This window comes from Cnephaeus nilssonii (genome assembly GCF_951640355.1).
Source record: "Cnephaeus nilssonii genome assembly, chromosome: 7".
Taxonomy (NCBI): Eukaryota; Metazoa; Chordata; class Mammalia; order Chiroptera; family Vespertilionidae; genus Cnephaeus; species Cnephaeus nilssonii.
The window spans coordinates 80,210,668-80,235,750 of record NC_137078.1 but is presented as its reverse complement, the minus strand read 5'-3'; the positions used below and the strand labels follow the sequence as shown (position 1 = coordinate 80,235,750).

The window sequence follows — 25,083 nt, the reverse complement described above, 5'->3', positions numbered from 1 at the left end:
TTATGATTAGTTATGGTGATCAATCTTTTCTAAAATTTGCATTTCTCTTTCTGCTGTTTCCTGTGGCTCGAGTTGGTCTCACGGGATGCAAACCAGAGTGATAAACCAGATGAAGTGGGTGAGGGAGCCCGATCCTGGTTGGACGTGGGGTCTCCAGGCTCTGGTGACTGTGCTGAGGTTCGTTCCTTGCCCACCAGCATCTAGATCCATATAACGCAAAAAGCGAGTTCACTTTAAAAACTGTTAGATGCCTATGTGGGCTACATGGGGTGACTTGCCTCTTACAACTGAGGGCTACACACACTTTGCCCCTTTTTGTCTTCCCTCTTCAGTCTCCATTTTTATTACATCTTTCTTCTGGGAGTCATTAAAGAACTTTTATTCCCAAGGCTTTTTCTAGAGTTTTACCTGCTAATCTGTAGGGCATTCACAGAGTGAAACTTAGTTGAGAAGAGATTAGGCACAGAGGAGCTGAGAGAGCAGACAAACCCCCGAAGCATGGAGCTGGGGCCAGCACGGGTAAACATACCAATTCCCAGGCTCCACCTGGGCCAGGGCCTAGGAAACTAAAGTCAATGACTGACGTGGGTGAGCCTGCTTCAGCCTGCGAACTAGCTCTTTCTCATTCTTACGGATGGGGGCACTGAGGCTCGGGAGGGTCACTGCCTAGTGAATTAGGGGCAGGAATGGAACCTGAAGCCAGTGTCCTGCCTCTGACCACAGCATGCCTCCCCTTGAAGCGCACTGGGCACTGTGTGTGACACCCCTGTTCCCCGTGGCCTGGTTTTAAACCAACACTGATGTGTGGTTGGTCCTCAGTCCGAACACTTGCCAGTTTCCCCATCTCCTTTCTTCTTTGCCTCTTCCTGACTCCCCTGCTTTTTCTGGATGCCCTGAACCACCATGCCAATCAACTTGTTTGTCTCAATATTTGTGCAAGTCTAGAGACATGAAACTCAGATTGCCTCATCACTAGGCTGCCTTACCAGAGATCCGTATCTTGTTTATTTACCGAGAGGACAGATACATTTGAAACCCTCGGCATCGCTCTGCAGTAGGTGGAGGGAGGAGGCTGCTGCTTCTCAGCAGCTTGTGGCCAACCTCCAAGGTCCCGGGACATGCTCAGAGCAGACAGTGAAGTTCAGGTTTGTGGCAGCGCGGTGGAGCCAGACCCAGAACTGGACAGAAGCTTCCCTTCCATCCAGCACCCGGAGTGCTTGAAAGCGACTAAAGGAGAAGGCAGTTTGCAAGCCTGTAACAGGTGTTTTACAGTAAACGTCTCTCCTCCCCAAAGGACCTTTCGGGGCGTCTTTGTAGGCAAGGAAGTGTAACTTTCACGGGCAGGCAGCAAATTACATTTATTTGGTGATTTACCTGTCGGTGACCAAACACTAGGCAAGCTAAGGGACAGCTTCCCTGGCCCTCACATTCCAGAAGTGTATGCCTCCCCTCTTGCCAGGGTGCGAGGGCCCGAGTGCTCCCTGTGGTTGGTCCAATCTCAGGCGATGACCGTCGCAGCTCCGTTTCTCTCCTACCCTCTGCCATTCTGGATATTCCTTCCACAGGGCTGATGGACCTTGACCTCTGGACATTAGCTGGCCCTGAGCCCACCAGTTACTCAGTCCCAGGCCTTCCTGAAGGCAGCCCCGGTCTGATATTTTACGTGGATCCCAATTACACTTGGCATTGTGCCCAGGGAAGTAGCTCATCTGGGACACGGGAGGTAAAATGACTCACCACGTGCGCCTCCCATGAATCCAACTTAAGGCTCTGCTTGGCCACGGCGGAGAGGCAGAGGAGACGGTGTCCTGGCGCACCATGCTGGGTGTCTTTAGGAGGCAAGGACACTAAGTGGCCGAGGAAGGCTCTGGGGATGCAGCACTATTTCCTTGGTGCGCATCTCCATAAGGGAGAAGCCCCCACCACGTATGGGTGGAGAGCTGTGCAGAGAACTGCGGGTGCCCACGTGCTCTGTGTGGGACCCAGATGCGTGCTGCCGTCACATGGCCTTGCTTCCCCTGCCCCTGAGGTTACAGTTCCCAGGGTGCCAGGGAGAGGAGAGCTGTCTAAACTGGGCCCCAACTGCATGAGGCAACTGCCTTTTCCACTTATTTCAGACTCACAAGGCAGGATCCATCCTAGAAAGCTCTGAAGTTTGGTGACGATTCACAGGCATCGGTGAGCTGTAGGTCCCCACAGGAAAGCAGGAAGCGCCCCTTACCAACTCCGAGGCTTGAACCTGTGGCCCAGGATGCTTGCATGGTTGTCATTAAACCAGAAGGAAAATGGGAACAGATGTGTATGTGCGAGCCTTCCAGAGAGTGTGCTTCCTGAGAGACTTGAGCAGTCCATTCCAACATGAACAGGAACAAGAGGCTATGGCTTCTTCACTCAGCAGGGAACTAGCAGCATCCTTTTGCACCCCCCAGGGCCCGCATCAGGCAGCCTCTCCCGCAGCGGAGGGGTGTGCCTGGTCCGCACCGCTACAACTCGTCCATCATGGCCAGCAAGTCATCCCCCTTGCTGGCACTCCACCTTGGCTGGTCCATGACCTCAAACTCGCCCATGATCCGAGCCAGCTCTTGGTTCCTTTGCTGGTCCTGTTCGAGAAATGAGACATGCAGTTGGTATTTCATTTTTATCCCACCACTGTGATGCATTTCAGCTCATCATACTGATGAGACAGAAGGTATGGCCTTGGAAGGTCAAAGTTATTACAGGATGAGGAGGGGAATAAGATTTGGTGTGGAGTCCCCCGGACACACCTGAGTAGCTTGTATGTTGACAACTTCATGGGATAACTCTTCTGGCCTGGTTAGTGCTGCTTGTCTGTATGAGATGGTAGAGAAAAAGGTCAAAGGTTAGAGTTCTCTCCCTGCCAGCGTGACAAACTGGCACTTGATAATTTGGCAACCTATTTTTTTTCCTGCCTCATCTCCTGCCATTTCCCTTCAACTTTGTTACCTATATGCCCAACCAATGCCCCCCGCACTCCAGAAAGTCACATTCTTTTATGTCTCTGTGCCTTTGCACATACTAAACTCTGCCAAGAATGTTTCTCCCTTCCTCTACTTGGCAAATTCCAAGACCCAGCTCAGATGCCAACTCTTTCAATCACACTTATGACCCGGCACTGACATGACCTATGTACACATTCATTCTCCTACTACGCGGGGAGCTCCCGAGGACAGGCCCTAGGTCACATGCTCCATCTTTGTGTCCCCAGCACTTACCATAGTACCTGCCACACAGACATACAGCAAAGAAGTCAGTTCAATGGATAGGGGAATAGAAGGCACCCCCATGCCCACCCCCAAATATTTGGTTGTGAGGAGGATCACATGAGATAATGAATGCAAAAGTGCTCTGTGAACTGTAAAGTGCTATAAATCTCAGTGAGTTACTACTGCTACTGGTTTTGGGGAGGCCATCTAATCTCAAAGATATCATTCTTTGACCTCCCTCCTCTGGCTTCTAAACAGACGTTCCTTGACCTGATTATCTTGACTTCTAATACTTTTCAGCTGTGCTGTGAACGAATCCAGCAGGTTCCGGCTGTTTCACACTGGGGGGCTCTTCTTTAACCAGGTTATTAAATTTGCCGGCATGTCATCTGTGGTCTTTACACTTGTCTTTATAAGTGTCGCTGGTTTATGAGTGGCCACTTTTTTGGCTTAGCACACTCAGGATTTTTATATAAATAAGTCTTTAAAGAAACAGATTTAAAACATACTCTTCCTCTTCGTCAGTGGTAAAGAGATTCAACCGGAATCCTGGCTCAGGGCCACTGGGTTTCTTAATCTCCATTCCTCCCATCAGCTTGGCCAAGAAATTCAGCTCTTCTTTAGCAAGAGGGTTGGGAGCAATGCTTTGCTGCAGAAAAAAATGTCATGATTTTTAGCCACATGAAAGTGATCATGTTTCCTGCTGAGACCCAGAGACCCAGGGTGGTATTATAAACCAAGGCAAAGCAATAACTGTTTATATTATTTCTGGGAAGAACTGGGTCCAAATAAAGCATAGAAAACAGGCTTCACCAGCAGAGGAACAATCTGCGTCAGAAGCAGAGGGACTCTCGCAGGGCAGCAAACCAGACACTTTCACGCTTTCAGGACGAGTGGAAGGCCCCAGGGATCCCATTGTCCTCAAACTACCTCCCTCTTTGAAGAAGAACACTGCTTCCTCTCCAGTCAGTTTGGTTCCCTCAAACTGAGGGCCCCAGGTCCCAGGGCACTCATTGCCTAGGAGCTACCACACTGCCCTCTGGTGGTGACCATGGTGAACACACCCTGCATCCATTCCCTCCTCTCAGCCTTGCCCTCTTCCACCTTCCCCCTTCTAACATGGCTCTCTAACCCAGCCTTCCCCTGCTCTGCCTCTTCCGGCATCTGCCGCCAGTTATCTAAAACACAGTTCTCTTCTCACCTCTTCCTGGCTTGAAATAAAACCCTCCGTCTCTTGCCTAAATGACAAAGTCCAAAGTGTTTACGCTCCTTCCTAATTAGGCCCCGTACAGGTGTCCCTGTACAGCCGAACCTCTGGCCACCTGCCTCAATTAGGCCGTGATCTAGTCTTGTGGGAGAGATGCTGCCTCCCCGCTCCCCCAACACTATGCTCTCCTGCCCCTTGGTGCCTTTGCCCAAACTGTCACCTGGTCCGCACGCCCATTTCTCCTTCTGGCTGCTGAGTATCTTACCCTCTCTAGAGTTCCACTTGAATGTCACCCCTCTGAACAGCTTTCCTGATTCGGTCCCCTGCTCCCAGCCCATTGGACAGAACACACAGCACTTCGTTCAGAACCTCCACTGAGTGAAAGTTATTTGTTCTATCGCTATCTTCCCAGCAATATACGCCCCTTCAGGATGAGACCCCATCTAAGCCAGCTTTGTGTCCCTGGGTACCCAGCCCATGGAAGTAGTTCAACGAATGTTTTCCTGATAACGGAATATTCTATGATTTGTCCTGTAGCTAGCTGGTAGTTAGTTCAGTGAGAATTTGTAAAGATGGAATTCAGAGAACCTAAAATCCCATGTTGAACTTAGCTTTCACTATAAAGGGGAGCACTGAAAAGGGACGTTTTAATGATTGGGGTGCACACAGGTGCTGAAGTCAGCAGCCCTGGACCTGATGGCACTGGTTGGTGCTAATTTCACATGTCCTGCTGTGTGGTTCCACTTAATTATGGTGATTGAGCCAAGCCTAAAATTACCTAATTAGTCAGATCACTGGAGGTCTCCATGGGAAACTACAATTAAAAACCTGTGTACTTATAGGGCTGCATTGAGAAGATTGCAAACAATGAGGGAAATGTTGGCTAGCTTTGAAATCCAGAGTTCCCACCCTTCTCCCCATCCGGACTTTTGTATCTAGAAGTAAGCTCAGAAGATAAATACAAGAGGCGGAGGCTCACCGGTGTCTGTGAAGCTAAGTTCTTTGATGTTCCAGATGTATGGGTTTCCATAGGCCGGTTCACACTGTACCTGGTTGTCAACAGAAAACTGTGAAAATGTTGTTTAGCCCTTTAAACTGACTTCCTTCTAACCCCTAAATATAGCTCATGGCTTTTTTTTAAAAAAATAAAATTTTTATTGATTTCAGAGAGGAAGGGAGAGAGATAGAAACATCAATGATGAGAGAGAATCATTGATTGGCTGCCTCCTGCACGCCACACACTGGGGATTGAGCCTGCAACTCAGGTATGTGCCCTGACTGGGAATCGAACCGTGACCTCCTGGTTCAGAGGTGGATACTCAATCACTGAGCCATGCCAGCTGGGCTAGCTCTCGGCTTTTATTTTGAGATGTTTAAAAGCATCCAGAAAGGTGCTGGGAGTACAGAATACAAGTAAGTGCTTGTCGACTGCTCAAATTTTACTTTTTCCCCAAAGAAAAATACCTGGGAAGCTGTGTGGAAGTACCTCGCCTTTCTGAATCTCCAGGGCCACTTAAATTATTTATCTTTTTAAAAAATATTCTTTATTGATTTCAGAGAGGAAAAGAAAGAGAGAGAGAGAGAGAGAAACATCATTGATGAGAATCGTTGATCGGCTGCCTCCTGCATGCCCCCATTGGGGATGGAGCATGCAACCTGGGCATGTGCCCTTGACCAGAATCAAACCTGGGACCCTTCAGTCCACAGGCTGATGCTCTACCCACTGAGCCAAACCAGCTAGGGCTTAAAATTATTTATCTTTTCAACCTGTAGAGTGACCTGATGTCTGGAAATCTTAGGTGCCTGTGAAAGTGGGAGGGCGCGGCACGCATTGTGTCTGAGGGGAAATCACTGCGATTGTCAGCAGGATTTCACGGTAGAAGTCAGGTTGGCTTTCGAAACGAGGTGACTCCCTTGGACTTGAACTCATTCAGGGAGGGGGGATTTGCTTACATATTCGTTCCTAGTTTCAGGACTCTGTCTCCATAAACTTCAAAAGAACCTTCCTTTGGCGCGGTGACATAGTTTCCACCGTGCGGGAATTCCACCCTCCTCACTTCTTCGCCTTTGTTGTTGAACATCCTGCAATACAAAGTATGACATGATGGGATGTTCTCCGCGCCTGGGTAGTCCTGGAGGCATCTTTATTCTTTGTACTGTGGGACAAAAAGGAGTTCATGTGCTCTTTCAAGATAAAGGTGCCGGTTGTGGTAATAATATTGATGCAATAATATTTATTATGTGCCAGGTGCTATGTAAGCATGTGAGAGCATCATTATCTTATTCATCCTCGGGTCTGGGAAGACAAACGATGAGCCCATTTAACAGACGAGGAGATGAGTGCTGGAGGGTGGGGTGGTTTGCCGTGAGTGTCGCCAAGTGGCAGAGCTGGGACTAGAACCTGACCCCCTAACTCCCGTGCTTTACTGAGGAAGGAAGGGCCCAGCGAGCCGCATTCCGTGTGGAGGCCCACATACTGCTTTCACAGAACCCCAAACAATGGTCTGACAGTTACTGTGGAGAATTCACCTGATGAGTCCGGGAACTTCAGTCCCCCAGGGAACAGGCCCAGACACTGGCAACACAAAGCGACCATTAGAATTCTGAACTTTGTCCTTTAGGAATATGGACACCTGGAAAGAAAATACACTTATTGTCATTTTTCCTGGTATATTTTCATAGACATGAGCACCGTGAGGATGGAAAGTGTGCAGTGGGTTGGGAATGTTACCTAGTGAGTTGTAACAATAAGAGGAAAACTCACCATAGCTAACATCAGCAGAGTTATAGTGTTTTTACAAACAAAACTTCATTTGAGCCTCACAGAAAATCTAGGTGAGGTGCATTACTCCCTCTCCCCTTTTTTAGCAATTATTATTTAAAAATGTGTTTTCATTGATTTTTAGAGAGAGAAGGGAGAGATAGAGATAGAAACATCGATGAAACACCGATTGACTGCCTCTTACACGCGGACCCTCCCCCCTCCCCGGCGGATCGAGCCTACAACACACAACCTGGGCATGTGCTCTGACTGGGAATCGGCACTCTTGGTGCATGGGCCAATGCTCAACCACTGCGCCACACGGTCAGGGCTTACCCCCGTTTTAAAGATGAGAAAGCCGAGGGTCACAGAGTAAAGTGACTTGCCCAAAGAGAACAATAAGAGACAGGGCAAGGATTCAAAACCAAGGCTGACTCCAAATCCCACACCCATTCCTTGGTTCCCGTTAACTTTCCACATAGCTGCGAGGCTCGAGCTCTAAGAACCTCATTATCTCCATTTTACAGATGAGGAATCGCAGCTCAGAGATTAAGACACTTACTCAAGGTCAGCCAGCTCATAGGGGCAGAGCTGAGGATTCAAGCCGGCCCTGGGCATCTGACTCTGGAGCACAAACTCTTAGCCCGTGCTGGATTGGCGAGAAGAGGCTGGAGAGGGAGCATCCAGCTGGCCATGGTTGGAAGGTCTTTTATGTGCCTGAAAACACCATACATGCTTATTTCTGCTCCTGGGTTCGTGCACTCTGTATTGAGGTCTTGGTCAGACTAAATCCCATAAACATTTTGCAGTTAATCAATTTTGTTGGATCTTAGCTTCCTTATCTGTGAAATAAGATGAACTTGAAAGTCCTTTCACACTCTGAGACTATATTTGTAATATCATCAAGGATTTGTATGCCAGGCAGTGAAAATGCAAAGTGACAAGAATTTATAAGCTGCCAGTTTAGGCTCTGACAGTGGGCTGTCTAGGGTACATCTTAGCTGGGCCACCCCTCGGCTCTGGGTTTTCGGTAAGTTATACACCTTCCAGTTGGCCCCCAATCTCTGCAGCCATGCTCCTCTGTGACCCCATGCTCCAGCCGAGCTCAATTGCTTGCAGCACAACCAACTGCCTATTTGATATTGCTACTTGGATGCCTAATAGGCACGACAGTTGCTCAGGACAAAAACTTAGAATTCGTTCTTTATTCTTCTTTCTCTCATTCCCCACATCTGACCGATCTCTCTCTCTCTCTCTCTCTCTCTCTCTCTCTCTCTCTCTCTCAGCCTTTATTGAATTTATTGGGGTGGCATTGGTTAACAAAATTATATAGGTTTCAGGTGCACAATTCTACTACACATCATCTCTACACTGTATGGTGTGTTCACCACTCCAAATCAAGTCTCTATCACAATTTATCCCCCCTATACGCATCTGATCTCTTAGTAAGTCTTATTCATCTTGCTCTGAAGGTACTAGTGTATCCTAAGTGTGAACAGGTCTCACTGTCTTTACTGGTAGCACCCAATCCAAGAACTTCCATTTTTTACCTAATTTCCGCAACAGTTTTCCAACTGCTGTCTTAACTCTGCCCTGATCTCATACAGTTCGTCTTTCAGAACACGAATCAGATCACCCTAAAATGCTTCAAATCTTTTCTTCATTCTTAGAATAAACTCCTTACTAGGGTCTAAAGGTAAGTCAACTGTAGGGACCAGTTTGTATATGACTGGCATCTTCCATGACGAGTCAGTGCCCGTGCTGCACAGGTTGTGAACTTGGACCATCGTTCTGGCCTTGACACGCTTCGTTCACGCTGGCTTCCTCTTTGTCCAAGGCACATTGATGCTTTTTCCCATCCAAGGGCCTTCGTACTTGCTGCCACTTCCATTTAGATACCCTTTCCTGAGATCTCTGTTGTTAGTCACAGTCTCAATTAAAATGTTTGTTCTCAGCCCTAGTTGGTTTGGCTCAGTGGATAGAGCATCGGCCTATGGACTGAAGGGTCCTGGGTTCAATTCCACTCAAGGGCACATGCCAGGGTTGTGGGCTCCATCTCCAGTGCGGGGTGTGCAAGAGGGAGACGATCAATGATTCTCTCTCATCATTGATGTTTCTATCTCTCTCTCCCTCGCCTTTCCTCTCTGAAATCAATAAAAATATATTTAAAAAAAAGTCTGTTCTCAGAAAGGCTGTAATTGACTCTATCATCTAAGGATGTGCTATCCAGTATAGTAACTACTAGTCAAGTGTGGCTATTGAAATAAAAATTAAATGGAAAATTCAGTTTCTCAGCCACACCAGCCACGTGTGGCTAAAGGCAACCACACTGCACAACAGGGATATAGGACTTTTCCGTCACAACAGAAGGCTCTATTGCACAGTGCTGGTCTGACCAACATCCCAGCCCAGTTGCCTCTATAACGGTATCCTATGTTGCCGTCTTCCTAGAAGTGGTCAGAACCAGAATATTATTGACTTGTCCTCTCTGAATCTTCCCGCTAGCAGAGAACCCCCGTAAGGCAGCGCCTCCTTCTTGCTCACTTACTTATCTCCAACACTGAAAACAGTGCCTGGCACAGAGTAGGCACTTAGGAAATATTTGTTAGACTGGTTTTCCAGGCATGAAACATTTCCAAGTGGCGTGGATAGTGGAGTGGAGATATAAGGAACATTCCAGGACGAGGCGACGATGTTTTCCAACAACAGGAGCAATGGAAAGAACATAAGGAAAGTGCACAGTGGAAAGATGTGTGAATGGGAACGAGAGTGCGGGAGAGGGTGGGTGACCTGAGGGGCCCACCCTGCAGGAGGTAACTCTGGAGGAGTCCTGGAGGGCTGAGAGGGGTTGCTCAGGATTCCAAATGGAAGCGGTCGTTGGGCAGGCTCTCTGGCCAGGCCCGAGAGCAGGGCAGGGCAGGGCCGGGCCTGGGCTGCATTAGAGCACTCCAGTGACTCGTGATATTACAGAAAGCTTTGGTGATTCAGACTAGGAGTTTTGGTTAAACAATGAACAAGGAAATGTTAGATGAGAGCTGTGTTTTCTTCATTTAGTTAGTTGGTTTTGCTAGCAAATCTAGACTATCAAGACTGCTGAAAACAGAGAAAATCTGTATAGGCAATCACAAATTGCAGCCGAGCTGAATACCATTCAAGACCAGTCTTGGAAAACCAGCCAAATGCTACAGATCAGTGGCTGAATTCTGCCAGGAGGTGGGAATCCTATTTCTCTTGATGAATGTTCTGATGTTTCATTGCTTGCCCATTTTAGCAATTAAAGCTTAATATATTTTGTGGTTTAATATATTTTAATATTTTTGTTATAGTCTTATTATTAAGAGTGTCTTTCATTATAATTAATTTGATCTTGTCAGACTTGAGAAGTCATTGTGGCTGCTATGTTCCTACAGCACATAAAATAACATCCAAGCGTGCAGTCTTGATAACATGATGCAGAGTTTCCAATAGTTTAAAGCAGTGCAAAACTTAATCATATTTGTACTTTCCTATTTTTTATTTTAATCAATGACTATTAGAGACCTTAATTTATGTTGATGCTATTATTGCTCCATCCATAGCAAATATAATTTTTCATGAGGATTAGTAATAAAATTGGCCTCAGAGTTGAAATCTATTTGTCTTCCCCAGTCCATGGAAGGGAAATAACAATCAGGGGCTAGACATATTTTAGTTCTTCTTTTTCTTTGAATTCTGTTTTGTGGGCATGTTACACACGCATATGGACAAAATTCAAAGGTTCAGAGGGAATACAATGGAACCTAGGTCTCTCTTGTATCCCCAGGGCAACCACTGTGACCAGTTTCTTGCCCATCCTTCCAGAAGTACTCTATACTATACATATGTTGGCAAATACATATACATTACATGCGCTGCATCAGTTAATCCTCCCAACAAACGCTAAATGGTCACCATCATCATGTCATCAAGAGAAGTGATGTGCCCGAGGCCATGGAGCTGTGCAGACTCAAACACGAGAGCGCTGGACTCCAGAACCCGGGATCCTTTTGCCATATCAGCCATCTTTCCCACATCAGTGTGTTACAGGATGGGAAGGAACGGAGTCCTGTCCAAGAGAGACAGGCCCCACATTCAGAAGCTCAGAAATAGGTTTTTAAAAGTTAGGGTGTACAATTGTTTGGAGCAGACATGACAGGAGGAGGCAGCATCAACTTGGAGGCAGCAGCCGACAAGGAGGATGAGGGCCTGGCCAGGCTGGTGGCAACAGGAACGGAAAGAGGGCATGGACATTGAAAAGGCAGACTCTAGGGGCCTCAGAGGCAATTAGATGAAGACCAGAGAGGGGAACCCTGGCCGGTGCTGCTCAGTGGTCAGAGCGTCAGCCTGCACACCTAAGAGTCTCGGGTTCTATTCCCAGTCAAGGGCTCGGACCTGGGTTGCAGGTTGGATCCCAGCCCTGGTCGGGGTGTGTACCGGAGGCAACCAATTGATATCTGTCTGTCTCTTTCCATCCTTCCCTTCCTCCCTTCCACTCTCTCTAGAAATCAATGGGAAAAAATGTCCTTGGGTGAGGATTAACAAAAAAAAAAAAAAAAAAAGAAAACAGACTAGAGAAGGGGAACCACAGGCGGCGCTCTGGTTCTGAGAGAAGTGAGTGAAGGAATGACGTTGCTCTCAAAAGACATCAGGAAGTTGAGGCAGGACTTGAATTTTGGAGGTGAGTTTAGGTACAGACACGAAATTGTAGGCACCGGTGGGCATCCCTGTGGAGAGTTTCAGATGGAGATGCTGGTCTAGATGGCAGGGCAGGGGCAAGGTGGGCTGGAGGTTAGACTCTGGGTGAAAGGGCTGGAAAGTGAGGAGGGAAGCGATTCCGAAAGAGCAGGGGGAGGGTGGAGGGGAGAAGGTTTGGAGACAGGAAGAGGGAGAGGAAGGGGTGAGAGGCACAGAGATGGAAAGGGTGAGGGAAGGCCAGGATGGCATGGTGCCCGACACCAGGGAAGGCGAGAGCTTCCTGGAGGAGGGCAGCCTCTCACAGCCTCAGACACTGGAGTCACCGGGACGACAGGTCTGGGGGAGGCTGTGCAATTCAGATCAGGCTGGTGGCCCTGAGAGCACATGTCCTCTGGAGAAGGGAAGAAACCAAGGAACACAGGTAACTGGGAAGGAGTGGCAGTCTCATTGCCTTCCTTGGTCCATTTAAAAACTGCTGAGATTTGCATCAGAAAGTTGCTCATTTGAGACAGCATGGAGGGACCTGGAGAGTACCATGCTAAGTGAAATAAGTCAGTCAGAGAAAGACAAGTATCACATGATCTCACTCATATGTGGAATCTAAGTAACAAAATAAACTGATGAATGGAGTGGATCCAGACACTTGAAACATGGAACAGAGTGCAGAACCTCAGAGGGAAGGCGGGGCGGGTGGGAGGTAATCAACCAAGGTCCTTGTATGCATATATGCATGGCCCATGGACACAGAAAATGGGCGTGAGGTCCTGGGGTGGGGAAGGGCTGGAGGGGGTCAGTATATGTAATACTTTCAACAATTAAAAATTGTATTTAAAAAAAAAGAAAAAAAAGAAAAGAAAAGAAAGTTGCTCATTATGGAGCCAAACACTGAGGACACCACTAACTGGGCAAGCTCAGCCCTTGTCTGCCCGGCTGTGTGGCACCCCATTTCCCTAGGACAGCAGTGACAGGGTGCTCCTGGGCCTTCCGTCACTCACCCGGATGTGCAGGTCCTGGAAGAAGGTGAGGAGCGTCTGCCGGATCAGCTGGAACTCGCCCGCAGAGAGATGCCCGTATACCTGCAGAGGCAAAGCAGCAAGAAGCGGTTCACTTTCAGAAGGGGAAGTGCAGACAGGTGGGGGTAGGTAGGTGCTCAGGGATGGGAGCCATAGCAAGGCGAGGACTCGGCTGCTGGGGCGAGAAGGGCAGCAGGAGAGCCAGCACTGTCCCCTCACAGACCCCATCGTGCCACACCCAGCAGGGCACACCACCTCTCCTGTCCCCCACAGACCCTGAGAAGCCATTCCCCAAGATTTAGCAGAACATCCACCACCAACCCCCTTTCTGAAAAGTTAGGAGAAAATGCTAGGCTCTGGATCATTGCTTTCCCAATTTTGAAGGCAACTGTTAAGAGGTCCAAAGATGATAATGCCTCTTGTATGACCAAAATGGATACTTGGGAGATTTTTAGGGTTTTCTGGGAGAGTGGCAGGCTTTGCCATTCCTCATCCTGTTCTCTCTGCCATAGAATCTTTCTGTTCTTAACAGAGGAATGAGAGCAAGTATGGGGCTCCGAGGTGATAAACTGATGGTGTCTCACTTCAATCAGCTGCCGGAGAGTCTCATCCACTAGATGCAGGAGGGCTGGGTTGTCTTGGATTAATCCCTTGATGGTATCTAAATGGTTGAAAGTGACCAGCAACACATCCTTGGGACGGGGACACAGCAGTACTTGATATTTCAAAGCCATAGTCATCAGGTCATAGAGCTGCCGACCCATACACGGACAAAATAAATGGGATCATAAAAGCAGATGTCAGAGCCTTCACACAATGAAGCAGTCAAGCATTTACTGAAAACCAGTACTGGGTATATCATACAGCCAGGTGACGATCAGTTATCCCTCAAACCAAGATATTTCAAAAAAATATATGTTTTCATTAATTTTATAGAGAGAGGAAGGGAGAGGGAGAGACAGAAACATCGATGAGAGAGAATTACCGATTGGCTGCCTCCTGCACATCCCATACTGGGGATCGAGCCTGCAACCCAGGCATGTGCCCTGACTGAGAATCGAACTGGCGACCTCTCATTGTATGGGATGACGCTCAACCAACAGCCACACCAGCCGAGCAAACCAAGATACTTTTGCGAGGAAAAGGGGGGTGATATTAATAATTAAGCCAGAACAACAGGGTTAGACCAGGACATTCCTGGGCAAACCAGGATTTCTGGTCAGCTTATTGCCGGTGGAACGTGTTTAAAACAATATTGGCAGCTGTGGGGCCCTGCACTGGGTGCTGGAGAGCAAAATCCCGAAATCAAGCCCTCCATTGCCACTGACGAGGTGAATGGGCCTGGTGAAGTCCTCCCATCTCTCTGAGCCTGAGCTTTTGCATCCATAAAAAATAGTCTCGAATGCAGCTAAAGAAGTGCTCAGAGGGACATTTACAGCAGTAGATGCCTGCATTTCTCCAATCAACACCTAACCTCTCACCTTAAGAAACTAGAAAAAGAAGGTCAAACTAAATTCAAACCAAGGAGAAGGAAGGTAAAGAAAACTTGGAGCCAAAATAAGTGAAACGAAGAGTTGAAAAACAGTAGATAAAAATCAATGAAACCAAAAGTTGGTTCTTCGAAAAGATCAACAAACCTTTAGCTGGATAACTGACAATTATTTACTTAGACTGACCAAGAAAATAAGAGAGAACACTAAAATTACTAAAATCAGAAATGAAACAAAGGACATTACTACTGACTGATGGAAATGTTCTCTAATTAGATAGTGGTGATGGTTATACAACATTATGAGTATACTAAAAACCACTGAATTGTACACTATGAAAGGGTGAATTTTATGTCATATGAATTATGCCTTAATTTAAAAATGGCAAAAAGATATTACAAAACTAGCTGCGGAAAAGACATTAACGAATAAAGGGTTTTGGTCTTGGCTGGGTGGCTCAGTCAGTTTGAGCTTCGTCCATGCACCAAAGGATTGCTGGTTCGATTCCTGTTCAGGGCACATGTGCAGGTTGCCAACCCCAAGCTATGTAGGCTTGGCTCAATCCCGGGCTGGGGTTTGTGTGGGAGGCAGCCAATCAATGTTTCTCTCTCACATTGATATTTATCTCTCTCTCTCAAATCAATAAAAACATATTTTAAAAATGTATGGGCTTAACTTAAAAAAATCAGAATGCCCTAATAATTTGTTGCCCAAAAAGATATATATGTCCCTGTCATAAGTAAAGGCTGAGCAGTTTTGAATTTGCTTCAAATACTTCCTGGTTGTCAGAGCTGAGATTTGTCAAGAACAAAGCAGAACTGAAGTTTTTAGGGTTAGGTTAAGGTGTTCATAAATATGGGCATGAAGACCAGCACTCTCTTTGGGCAGGTGGAGTGATGTAAACAATAGAGGGACGGGTGTGGATGACATCTGAGGTCCTTTCCAACTCTGAAACTCAACAACTAATATTTACAAGGCCATTTTTTTATAAGGCACCATTGTGTACATCATCTCATTTGATTCCAGTCTACAATCATCCACCAAAGATACAAGACATGCAATCAAGGGGCTAGAGGCAACTGTTTGCTCACCTTATCCATGCTGGCCTGGTTCAGTCTCATAATGGAGGCATGAGCCAGGCGGTCATAGATGGTCCTGAGGGCCTTCTTGGAGTAGAGCTCTTGGGGTTTTAACAATTCCTCTATAAAGCTTTTGTTGAACATGGTTAAGACGATGTCATGAAGAACTGTAGCGACAAGAGAGAATATACAGCTAAGCAAGATACTGGAGGAAGCTTAATTCAGGAGATGCTCTCTGTGTACAAATGGGATGGAGGAGCCAGCCTACGCAGAGTGGGATGCTGATGTGCTTGGTGAGATCTGCTCCCTGGGGAGAAAGCACACAGATGTTCCAATAGAAGGCAGGGTCCAGAGTGCCTGATGAGGCCATCTCAGGGCAAACATAAGTGTGACAATGTAAAAACGTGTCGTGAGGGGTTACAAATCACTTTTACATACTTCTCTCACTTGGTGATAGGGGAAATGTTTCTTCTTTCTTTAAAAAATACTCCTATAAACATTTTAGGTTAGATCTCTTCCTTAACGTGAAAAACAACATCACTCTTGTTGTTTGTTTAGCAAATCTATAACATTTTTACTTAAAATTAAATTTTATAAAAATGGGACCAATAGCCGAAGCCGGTTTGGCTCAGTGGATAGAGCGTCGGCCTGCGGACTGAAGGGTCCCAGGTTCGATTCCGGTCAAGGGCATGTACATTGGTTGCGGGCACATCCCCGGTAGGGGGTGTGCAGGAGGCAGCTGGTCGATGTTTCTCTCTCATCGATGTTTCTAGCTCTCTATTCCCTCTCCCTTCCTCTCTGTAAAAAATCAATAAAATATATTTAAAAAAAAATGGGACCAATAATGGTAAGTTAACTATTTTTGGCAAAACATTTTATGAAAATCGACAAGTCTACCCACTGGTTAGGAATTAAAATGTTTCTAATGTTTCTACAAGACATGTACTTCTGATCAGTACCATTTTAGAATGTCTTAATTTTTACATTTGATTTATAATATTGATATTACACTGTAGTGCTATGTCTCAGACTATTGCTCAAATGGAAAACTTTCATCTAGTGAGAATAAAAGGTCCTAAGATGTGTGCAAACCAAAGTATCTATAAATCTAGTCCTTCATTCACTCATTCATTAAGACATTTTTTGCTACTCAAATATCATTAGTTGAGGGCTAGGAAAACCCTCTGGTACAAGAAATAGAAACAAGGATGGATGAACACAGATTATTCTTAATGAAACCATGTATATTCTTGCCTTAAAAATATACATTCATAGAAATTAAAATTTGAAAGAAAACTGGTTACTTAAAATAATTACACAAAATCAATTATTAATCATGAGTGATTATTACTGAAAGATACAAAAGCCTCTTTCTTTTGCCACAAAAGGACACACCAGGCATTGGCTGTGGCCATATATCTAAGAGCGAGAAGGCAAGGTAGGGCATCGAGGTTGTGATTTCAGGCACCCTCTCTACCTTTAAGTAATTGATAGGAGTGCCCTGAAGGCTCAGGCCAGCATTTTTCAGCATGTCAAGAGCATTTTTTGGGGGTAGGCAGGGGAAGCTCAGGGCTGGTTGTGTTTAAATCTTTATTTTTTTATTTTTGAATTTATTGGGGTAACATCGGTTAATAACATTATAAAGGTTTCAGGTATACAATTCTATGTATTTAAATCTTAAATGGAAGAACTACAGAGAGAGGAGGAAGGGGAAAGGGGGAAAGGACCTTGACACAAAAGAACTAACACTTCTTACTGACGTGTTGGACTCACACTTGCCCTTTGGACTTGATTCTGGACTCCTTCCATTCCAAAACAGGGTATCCCTCACTCTGACCAGTTCAACCCACCACAGCTTGCCCTTAATGCACACTAACATGTCCCCAGTGTGGACAGCTTGGAGACATAACTCTTCCGGACTTGCCTCATGCACAGCCTTTGACCTTTGACCTAAACAAGCAAGGACCTGCGGTAGCGTAAAAGGGATTTCCTAACCTCTTTCCTACTGCAGCCTATATGAAATACAGGATTTGCAAGGAAACAGGTGCAACTGAAAACCCACACATAAGGCCTCCAAGGAGAGAGTCTGAACTTTCCACAGATTTCTGTCGGCCAGGGAGGAGTGCCAAAGAGGAAGCACTCAAGGCAAAGAATCACACCGCTCTGGCTGTGTTAATGCTTAGACAGCTGCCATTCACCCCGGTGCTCAGTGTTTCTGTCTTTCAGCTCTTAGCAGGATCTAGGAAAATAGCTTACCCCCAAATAAGTCAGTGTAGAAGAAAGAAAGTTGCGAGGAGGTTGCTGGCCACTCTGGCAAAGTAAAAAGCAAAACGAGGCCTTTCCCTCTGGGAAGGGAATAAGCTGTATGTCACCACGGCTCTTTGCACAGGAATGTCCAGGAAGTTCACTGGCTGGAGAGGGTACAGCAGGCCCTCTCCCTGTGGGCAGAGCAGTGACCACAAATGTCCCCAAGGAGGAAACGGCAGTTCTATGGTTGGGCCCCAGAACCCAGGGTCCCCCTCTCATACAATTCATTGGGAAGAATGTGGGGGCCACAAAAGAATATGGGGGAACAAGCCTACATCTCACAACGTTTCACCTCGCACTTGGATGAGGCAGGCCTACTACGTACCAGACACTGAGATAAACACCAGGGCGCAGGGGAAGGACGTGTTGTCCGTCATCTGGAGAAGCAGTCCAGGTCATATTTCTGTTAAACCTGAGAAGTGGGTCTAACCACACCTGTCAGTCTATTCCAGTGTCAGTGTTTAGCAGTCACATGAGCTTTGCATCATTTCATGAGGCCGGAACGTTCTAGGAGCCAGGCTTCATCAGGAAAAGACTAAGGCCAGGGAGTGAAGTGACTTTTCACAGGTGCATCCTGAGTTTAGTTATGAAGTTCGTTTCTGCTCATTATTTTGGGATGCTTAAGTTAAAATAAGCTCCAGTGATTCAGTTATGTATGCAAAAAGCCCTCAAAATCCACACTTCTCATCTGAAATTCTGCCACACATCAAGGGGTGGGCAAAAACCTGCTCAAGAGAAGTGGCCAAAGCTGGTTGTGAAATATGATAAAAGCACATCAAGCACTCCTATTGGGCTTTTCTTTGAGCCTGGCCTGATGGAAGCACCTGAGTATTTAATAAACCTGTTAACTGAGACCTCTGTTGTTAATGGGAACGTGCAATTTGGAACCTAGGGTAAAAGAGAGGAGCTATTACTTCTGGATGGTTACGATGCTTCAAATCCTTACCCTGTTCCAGGCACTGGGCTTAGAACCTTCCATGCATTATCTCATTTAACCACCCCCCAAGACAACTCTGGATTATTATCCTTACTCTATCAAGGAGGAAAACTGCGTCTTATAGAGAGGTTAAAGTCCAAGGTCACACAGCTAGTGCTGGAGTTGAAATGAGAATGGGGCTGTTTGATTCTACTTCCCTTCCTCTTAAATCTTTTATGTTATCTCCTCAGCATACTCGGTGTGGTGAGAGCATTTAAACTACTGTGGACGATGGCTGATTGACATGCATAAATTGCACCCAAATGTCGAATGATGAGAGCTACTCATGACACTTAACGAGGAGAAAGGCTACGGCTTTGCTCTGAGGAACTGGCAACTTTTCCAGGTTTGCTGCTGGTTGTAGGTGAAGGGGAAACTGAAGATCTGGCATGATAGGGCCATACTGCATGCGTGATATCATGCCTTCTGCCCACAACCCTGGCAGCCATGCAGCCACATGCTTCCATTTTCCTCAGTTGCTCACCAGATCTCTCTGTGTGCTAAGGAGAATGGTTCAAGGAAGGTCACTCATGTTGAACCACAATTCTTTGGTAACATGATACTATCACAGAATTGCTTTAAGGACTACACTACAGGACAACCTACCCAGAAGTGTAACTACTGCCCCCACAAAGCTTAGAAGATGAAGAGAGAAAAAGGTACCTCAGGTGCAATATGGCCTTGTGCCTACGTTTGCTTGGTTTTTATCTTACATGCTGTCTTTACATAAAAGGTGCAAATATATAACCAATGTCTTAGCTAAAGAGAAACTCATGACTATTTTCTTTAAAATATTGAGAGTGGTCCCACTTAAAACCCCACTGATAAAGGACTGGCTGAACTGTGGATGCAGACTGAATACATGCAACCCAGAGATAGCATACCTCGTTTTCTGTCCACCTCTGTCCATTCATCTACATGAAGCATACAAAAAGAAAACACCAGTTCATGAAGCAAAAACATCAATTTCAAGGAGGCTTTAAAAATACCAATTCCAATGATCTATCTGGTCTATGAAACTTTGTCATGTTTGCATCAATGTCTAATGTGAATACTCTACCTCCCATGTGAAACTTTTAAAAGGATGATGGAGAAAGAAGTTCCAAAAAAGCCGTAGAGGCTCTATCTTACAGAGAGAGGCCTAGGAGGAGGGGAAACTCAGGTCGACTAGCTACCCTGGGGTTTGTCTTGAAAGGCTCAAGAAGACATCCTCTCTAATGCCACGGGAATACACATTATTCAAAATAAGGCTTTCAAAAAACACTGACTTACACGAGGAAGAGTAATTCCAAGAACAGGTAGACAAAGGAGTTCCTTTTTTGTTAAGTAAGATTTCCCTTTCTAGAGTACAGACGGAACTGCTCAAATTAGAAAACATGAGATGTGCATTAAAAAGAAAAAAATGTCTGTTTCTGACTTACTTTTTATACATAGACTAGAAGCCTGTTGCATGAAGTTTCGTGCAATAGACCTTCCTTCACCTGGCTGCCGGCACCAGTTATCCGCCAGCAGCAGTTTTCCTCTGGCCACCCGCCGATCAGAGCGCCTCCAGCCAGCGCGATCAGCCACCCCGAGAGGAACTCCGATCGGAGGGTGGCCAGAGGAAAACTGCTGCTGGCGGAAAACTGGTGCCGGCAGCCACGCAATTGGCCACCCTGAGTTCCGCCACCAGCGTCTTCCGCCGGCCCCATGGGTCCTTCCGCAGCGCCGAAGTCCCTGCCCCCCCCCCCCCCCCCGCTCCTACCGCCAGCCAATCGGCCACCCTGAGTCCCGCCCCCCCGCACCGCCAGCCGGCCCAATCGTGGGCGTAGCGGAGTGATGGTAATTTACATGTTACTCTATTATTAGATAGGATGTGTGACGTCCAGGTAAAAAGAGGGGATTAATGATGGGGCCACTGTAAAGAAAAGCCTTGAGGACAAAAGCAATCAGGGGACGTCAAAAGGAAAGCAAATAAGGAAAAATGTACTTGTCTAGAGAAATCTGTAAGAGCTAAGAACCTTTATGGGTTGAGACCTGGCTCTACCATTTACTAGCTATATAATTTCAAGCAACTTGTTTAACCTCAGTTTCTTCATCTGTAAAATGGGATCATAACGGAACCTACCTTATAGGATTGTTGTGGGAAACATCAAGCACTTAGCTGGCTTCTCTTTTAGTTCCTCTTTCTCTACTGAAGGACATTGAACACTACCCATAAAGAATGAAAGATGACTTTTTCCCCCCCTTTCTTTATATTCTGGGGAGATTTCAATCTAGAAAAACCACTGCTAGCTAAACAGAATTCTACACACACCCACATTTAAAAATCATTTTATAACTAATGGTCCCCCTTGAAAACCTCTGCTACTAGATTGTTTCAAAGGTAATTTCTGCAGTTATAATAAAAAAAATACATGTGTCTTCAATGCACAATGCCAATAGTTCCTGAGAGACCAGTCTGGAAGCATAGCCAGTACTGAGCCCTTATTGGCTGCAAAGGGCTCCCTTTGTAAGATCAGACTCCTCTGGGAAAATTCTCTGTCACAAGTGTTTGGAGAGAAAACACTGGGGAAGCAGCACCCAGGGTCAGGCCTTCTTAAAGCAGATACCAGCTTCTGCAGCATAATGCCCACATCTGCTATCCTGCTGTGGCATTTATTTTACAGGTGGTCTTGCCTAACAGGCTGGTGGGAATTCAGAAAGGTGGAGTTGCGACTCTTGTGAAGGTGTGTTTGGGAACAGTGATGCTGCAGGGGGCTCACCTACTCCCAGGGACAGTGACTATGGTTGCTGACAAAATGAAGCTGGCAAGTGCATGCCCAGGGGCAGGAGGCACTCCCACAGGCAATGAAGCTCAGCTCCAGCAGAGGTCTCTGCCGCGCTGTGTGCTCCCGGCTCCTGTCCACTTGAAGATCCAGGTTAAATAATGTCCCATTTTCCCATCATTTCTCCAGAAGACTTGCTTGTGACAATCTCATTTTAGTTATATTTTGAGTGGGAGGCATGCCCAAGGCTATCCAGAGCTGCCTGTTCAATCGGAACTAGAAGAATAAAAACAGAACCTCAACCATTTGGTTGCTCAGTACCACGCTGTGATCTTCACGTACTGGAAAAATCAATGAATGGCTCCATGCCTCAGTTTCCCCTTCTGTAAGATGAGGAATGTAAACAAAATGTAATTGGGTCTTATTTGTGAGAATTTTTAAGAGGATGGGAATGAGGCAAAGGCAGGTTTTATTATTCTCACTATTGCTTAAAATGTGGGACAACTTTCAATAGGCAACACTCAGAAGTTGCTCCATAGAGAGAGCACTTACTCTCTGTTGAATGCTGAGCCAGAGGCTGCGTTGTGGGGGAAAACGGCACCATCTGTACTGGCCTGTGGGAGCAGGATGGCCTCCAGGAGACCACTTAGTTGTGTAAGATAATGAAAACATCTAGAAGAAATATGGTTTCCATTCGAAGCTTCAACGAAGACTAGTTTACTGTGTCGGGTGTTTTATGGGTCTCCATGCACAGGCATCTGTCACAGCGGCTCCTGCTTCCTGTAGCTACACCAGCTCTATAGTGGCATGGATTAGTGTTTCTCAACTTTGAATCCCAAACTCTCCACCCTGCTTTTTCACTCTATCCTCTACAAGTCCCCATCAGCCAACCATGATACTCTTTATCATTTCTTTTAAAAAATCAGTTGGTATATTGGATATATATATATATTTTCCCAAACCTCTCCCTTTCCTCCTGACCTTCCAACCCCCACAAAGATTCTGGTACAGTAACCATCAGATAGGGAAGTATAGTTCAGTGCCTAAGAGTATGAGCTCTAGAACCCGATGGCCTCGGTTCAGATTCTTTGCTCTTCCTCTTACCAGCTATGTAACCCTGGGCAAATTAGCCTTAGTTTCCCCATCTGTAAAATGGGGATAGTAGTATTACCTACATGATAGGATAGTTGTGGGGATTAAAGTATTCAGTGAAGTCCTCGGTTCATGGTAAGTGCTTAATGTTTGTTGTTGTCGTCATGAAGCAGCTATGTCCTCTAGTTTTTAGAATCAATTACTGAACCAGACTGATCAAAAGCACTACCTCCAGTGAATGTGCAGAAGGGCTGGATCATGCTCCACTCAGCATCTCACGTGTATTCTGACACTCATCCCAATTGTGGAAGGAATTAGTCTGTGAATGTGAATGACCAAAGATGGCTGACACTCCGTTAAGCTATATCCAGCGAACCCCTAAGGACTACATCTCCTGAAGACAAAGAAGCCAGTCCCCTACTATTCACAAGGTCTTGCCCAGACCTCCCCTTGAAAGACAACATCTACTACTTCTTATGCTAAATATATTAAATACATACATTATCTCATTCAATCCTTATGACTTTGCTATATAGTATGTATTATGATTCCCATTTTATGGAAAAAGAAACAGACTTATAGAGGTTACATTCTAAGGTCGTACAACTAGTTAAATGGCAAAGCTGGAATTGGGGACCCATATCTGTATGACTCCAGAGAGCATGCTCTTAATTGCTAGTTTACATTGCCTTCCAAGATGTAGACTACCCATCTAAGAACTGACTGCCAGCTCACTAATGCCATTCGCCCAAATGAAATCACACAACACAGGCGCCAAGGAAAACAGAACCTTCTAGAGGAATAAGTGGCAATGAACTTAAATAATCAGTTCAACATTTACTGAGCACCAATTTATGCTGGTCTAGGTATACTAGGGGCTGGAGTACAAAGATGAGTAAGACAATCATGTGGGGGAGACACATACATAGACCAATACAGGGTAAAATGGTCAGTGATGAGGTAGAGAGACACGTACGGGTGCTATGGGAGTATGCGCAGGCTCTTTCCCATGTGGGAAAGGAAAGATATCTTAAGCAGACTAATGCAGGACAAAAGGAGAGTTACTAGCACAGAAGTGGGAGATTTGGGGTTAGAATGGAGATTACTAGCATGGAAACAGGGATGAACATGCTTTAAATGGAGACCCACAAGCAGTTTGGTATTAATATACAAAGTAGGAGGCAGGCATGCAGTGGTGGAAGGTGGGACTTCAGAGGTGGACAGAAATCAGATCAGGAAGGGTCCTGAAATGTCCTGCCAAGGACTTGGCCTCTGCTCAGACAGCAGGGGAAAGCTGACAAAGCGTTTTAAGTAGCAGGCACTATGGACAGATTTACATTTCAAAAAGCTCACTGGCAACAGGGTATGAGATGAATGGAGGGGGTGTGCTATAGGGAGCTCTTTTTATTTATTTATGAATGGACTGGGACTCAATTGCACAGACCCAACAGTGAATACCTGAATAAGTATGCTTAACGTCAACTGAGCATACAGATGCTGTTGAAGGGAATAAATGTTTTAATTGTGACCATGTCAATTACCTTTATATCAACTTTTCTTCCTCTACCTTGAAATATAATATGTAATCCTAGGAAAGTTGGTGAAAGCAATTGTTGGTTGAGAAGGGAGGAAAAGAGGGAGAGAAAAAGGATGGCAGAGAGTTCTGGGTGGCCATTTCTCTGGGAATTAGATGGAGTGTATATGGGAGACAGATTTTACATTTTAGAAACTGTCATATAATAATTTCCACAATTGTATTCTCTTCCAACAATTGGGATGGGAAAGAATTATACTTTTCTTATGTTTTCTAATTTACCTATGTTATCTCAGGACCTCACCTTTCTAGAAACAGCTTCTGAAATTAGTAAGACTGGCTTTCGATTTATAAAGGAGGATACCACACAGAGGAATGGAGAGTCAGAACCTGTCCCATGCAGGGAAAGAGGATGCTTGGACTAGCAAAGAGAATGACACCAGGTATTTGGGAGGGACCGGTTGTCAAGAGAGATTGGGAAATCACCTGGCCAATTTGAGGGGTGGAGGGTATTGGGGGATGGGGCATGAGGTACCGTAATAACATCCAATGAGGGTATTAAATCCCTCTGCTGTGAAAAGAACTTTTGGGGAATTTGACTCCTGAGGGGTCCTGACTGGATGGGCTTGTGGACGTAGTGAGAAGGGTCCCGGGTTATAAGAGTGCAGTGTGCAGGGGTGTTGGTCAGTCTATAATGGGGCTGGCTGTGCAGGCCGGGCATCTCTCACCTCTGCGGGCCTTGTCTCCCGGGATGTTCTGGGCCCGCAGCCGCTGGTCCAGGATGTACAGCATCTCCCCGCCCAAGTTCAAGAAGAGCAGCGGTAGCGTCCGCACCGACATGATGCCGAAAGCACGGAGAGCTGCCGAAGAGACCCAAAGCTGGGTAGCCAGAGACCTGGAGGCCCGACCACCGCGTCTTCGTAACCTGGTTGTTAGGGCA

General features: G+C 46.1%; 1 protein-coding gene across 1 annotated transcript; it reads right to left on the bottom strand.

The window, feature by feature from the left end:
* Nucleotides 1–1,034: 1,034 nt before the first annotated feature.
* On the bottom strand, nt 1,035–25,083 carry OSCP1 (organic solute carrier partner 1). Its single transcript, XM_079776331.1, has 10 exons — nt 24,872–25,083; nt 15,500–15,654; nt 13,503–13,670; nt 12,901–12,981; nt 6,961–7,064; nt 6,385–6,513; nt 5,411–5,480; nt 3,734–3,873; nt 2,766–2,829; nt 1,035–2,600 (listed from the first exon to the last, which is right to left on the bottom strand). The coding sequence occupies exons 1-10, from the start codon at nt 24,981–24,983 to the stop codon at nt 2,484–2,486; spliced, it is 1,140 nt and encodes a 379-aa protein (XP_079632457.1). The 5' UTR covers nt 24,984–25,083; the 3' UTR covers nt 1,035–2,483.

Bases quoted from the DNA above. Each gene is read 5' to 3' on its own strand.
- OSCP1 (XM_079776331.1), bottom strand. From the start codon at position 24,983: ATGTCGGTGCGGACGCTACCGCTGCTCTTCTTGAACTTGGGCGGGGAG. The intron at 6,514-6,960 runs GTGAATTCTCCA...TTTGTATTGCAG, and splicing joins GAAGTTCCCGGACTCATCAG to GATGTTCAACAACAAAGGCG. The intron at 2,830-3,733 runs GTATGTTTTAAA...CATCTCATACAG, and splicing joins ACCACTGACGAAGAGGAAGA to ACAAGCAGCACTAACCAGGC.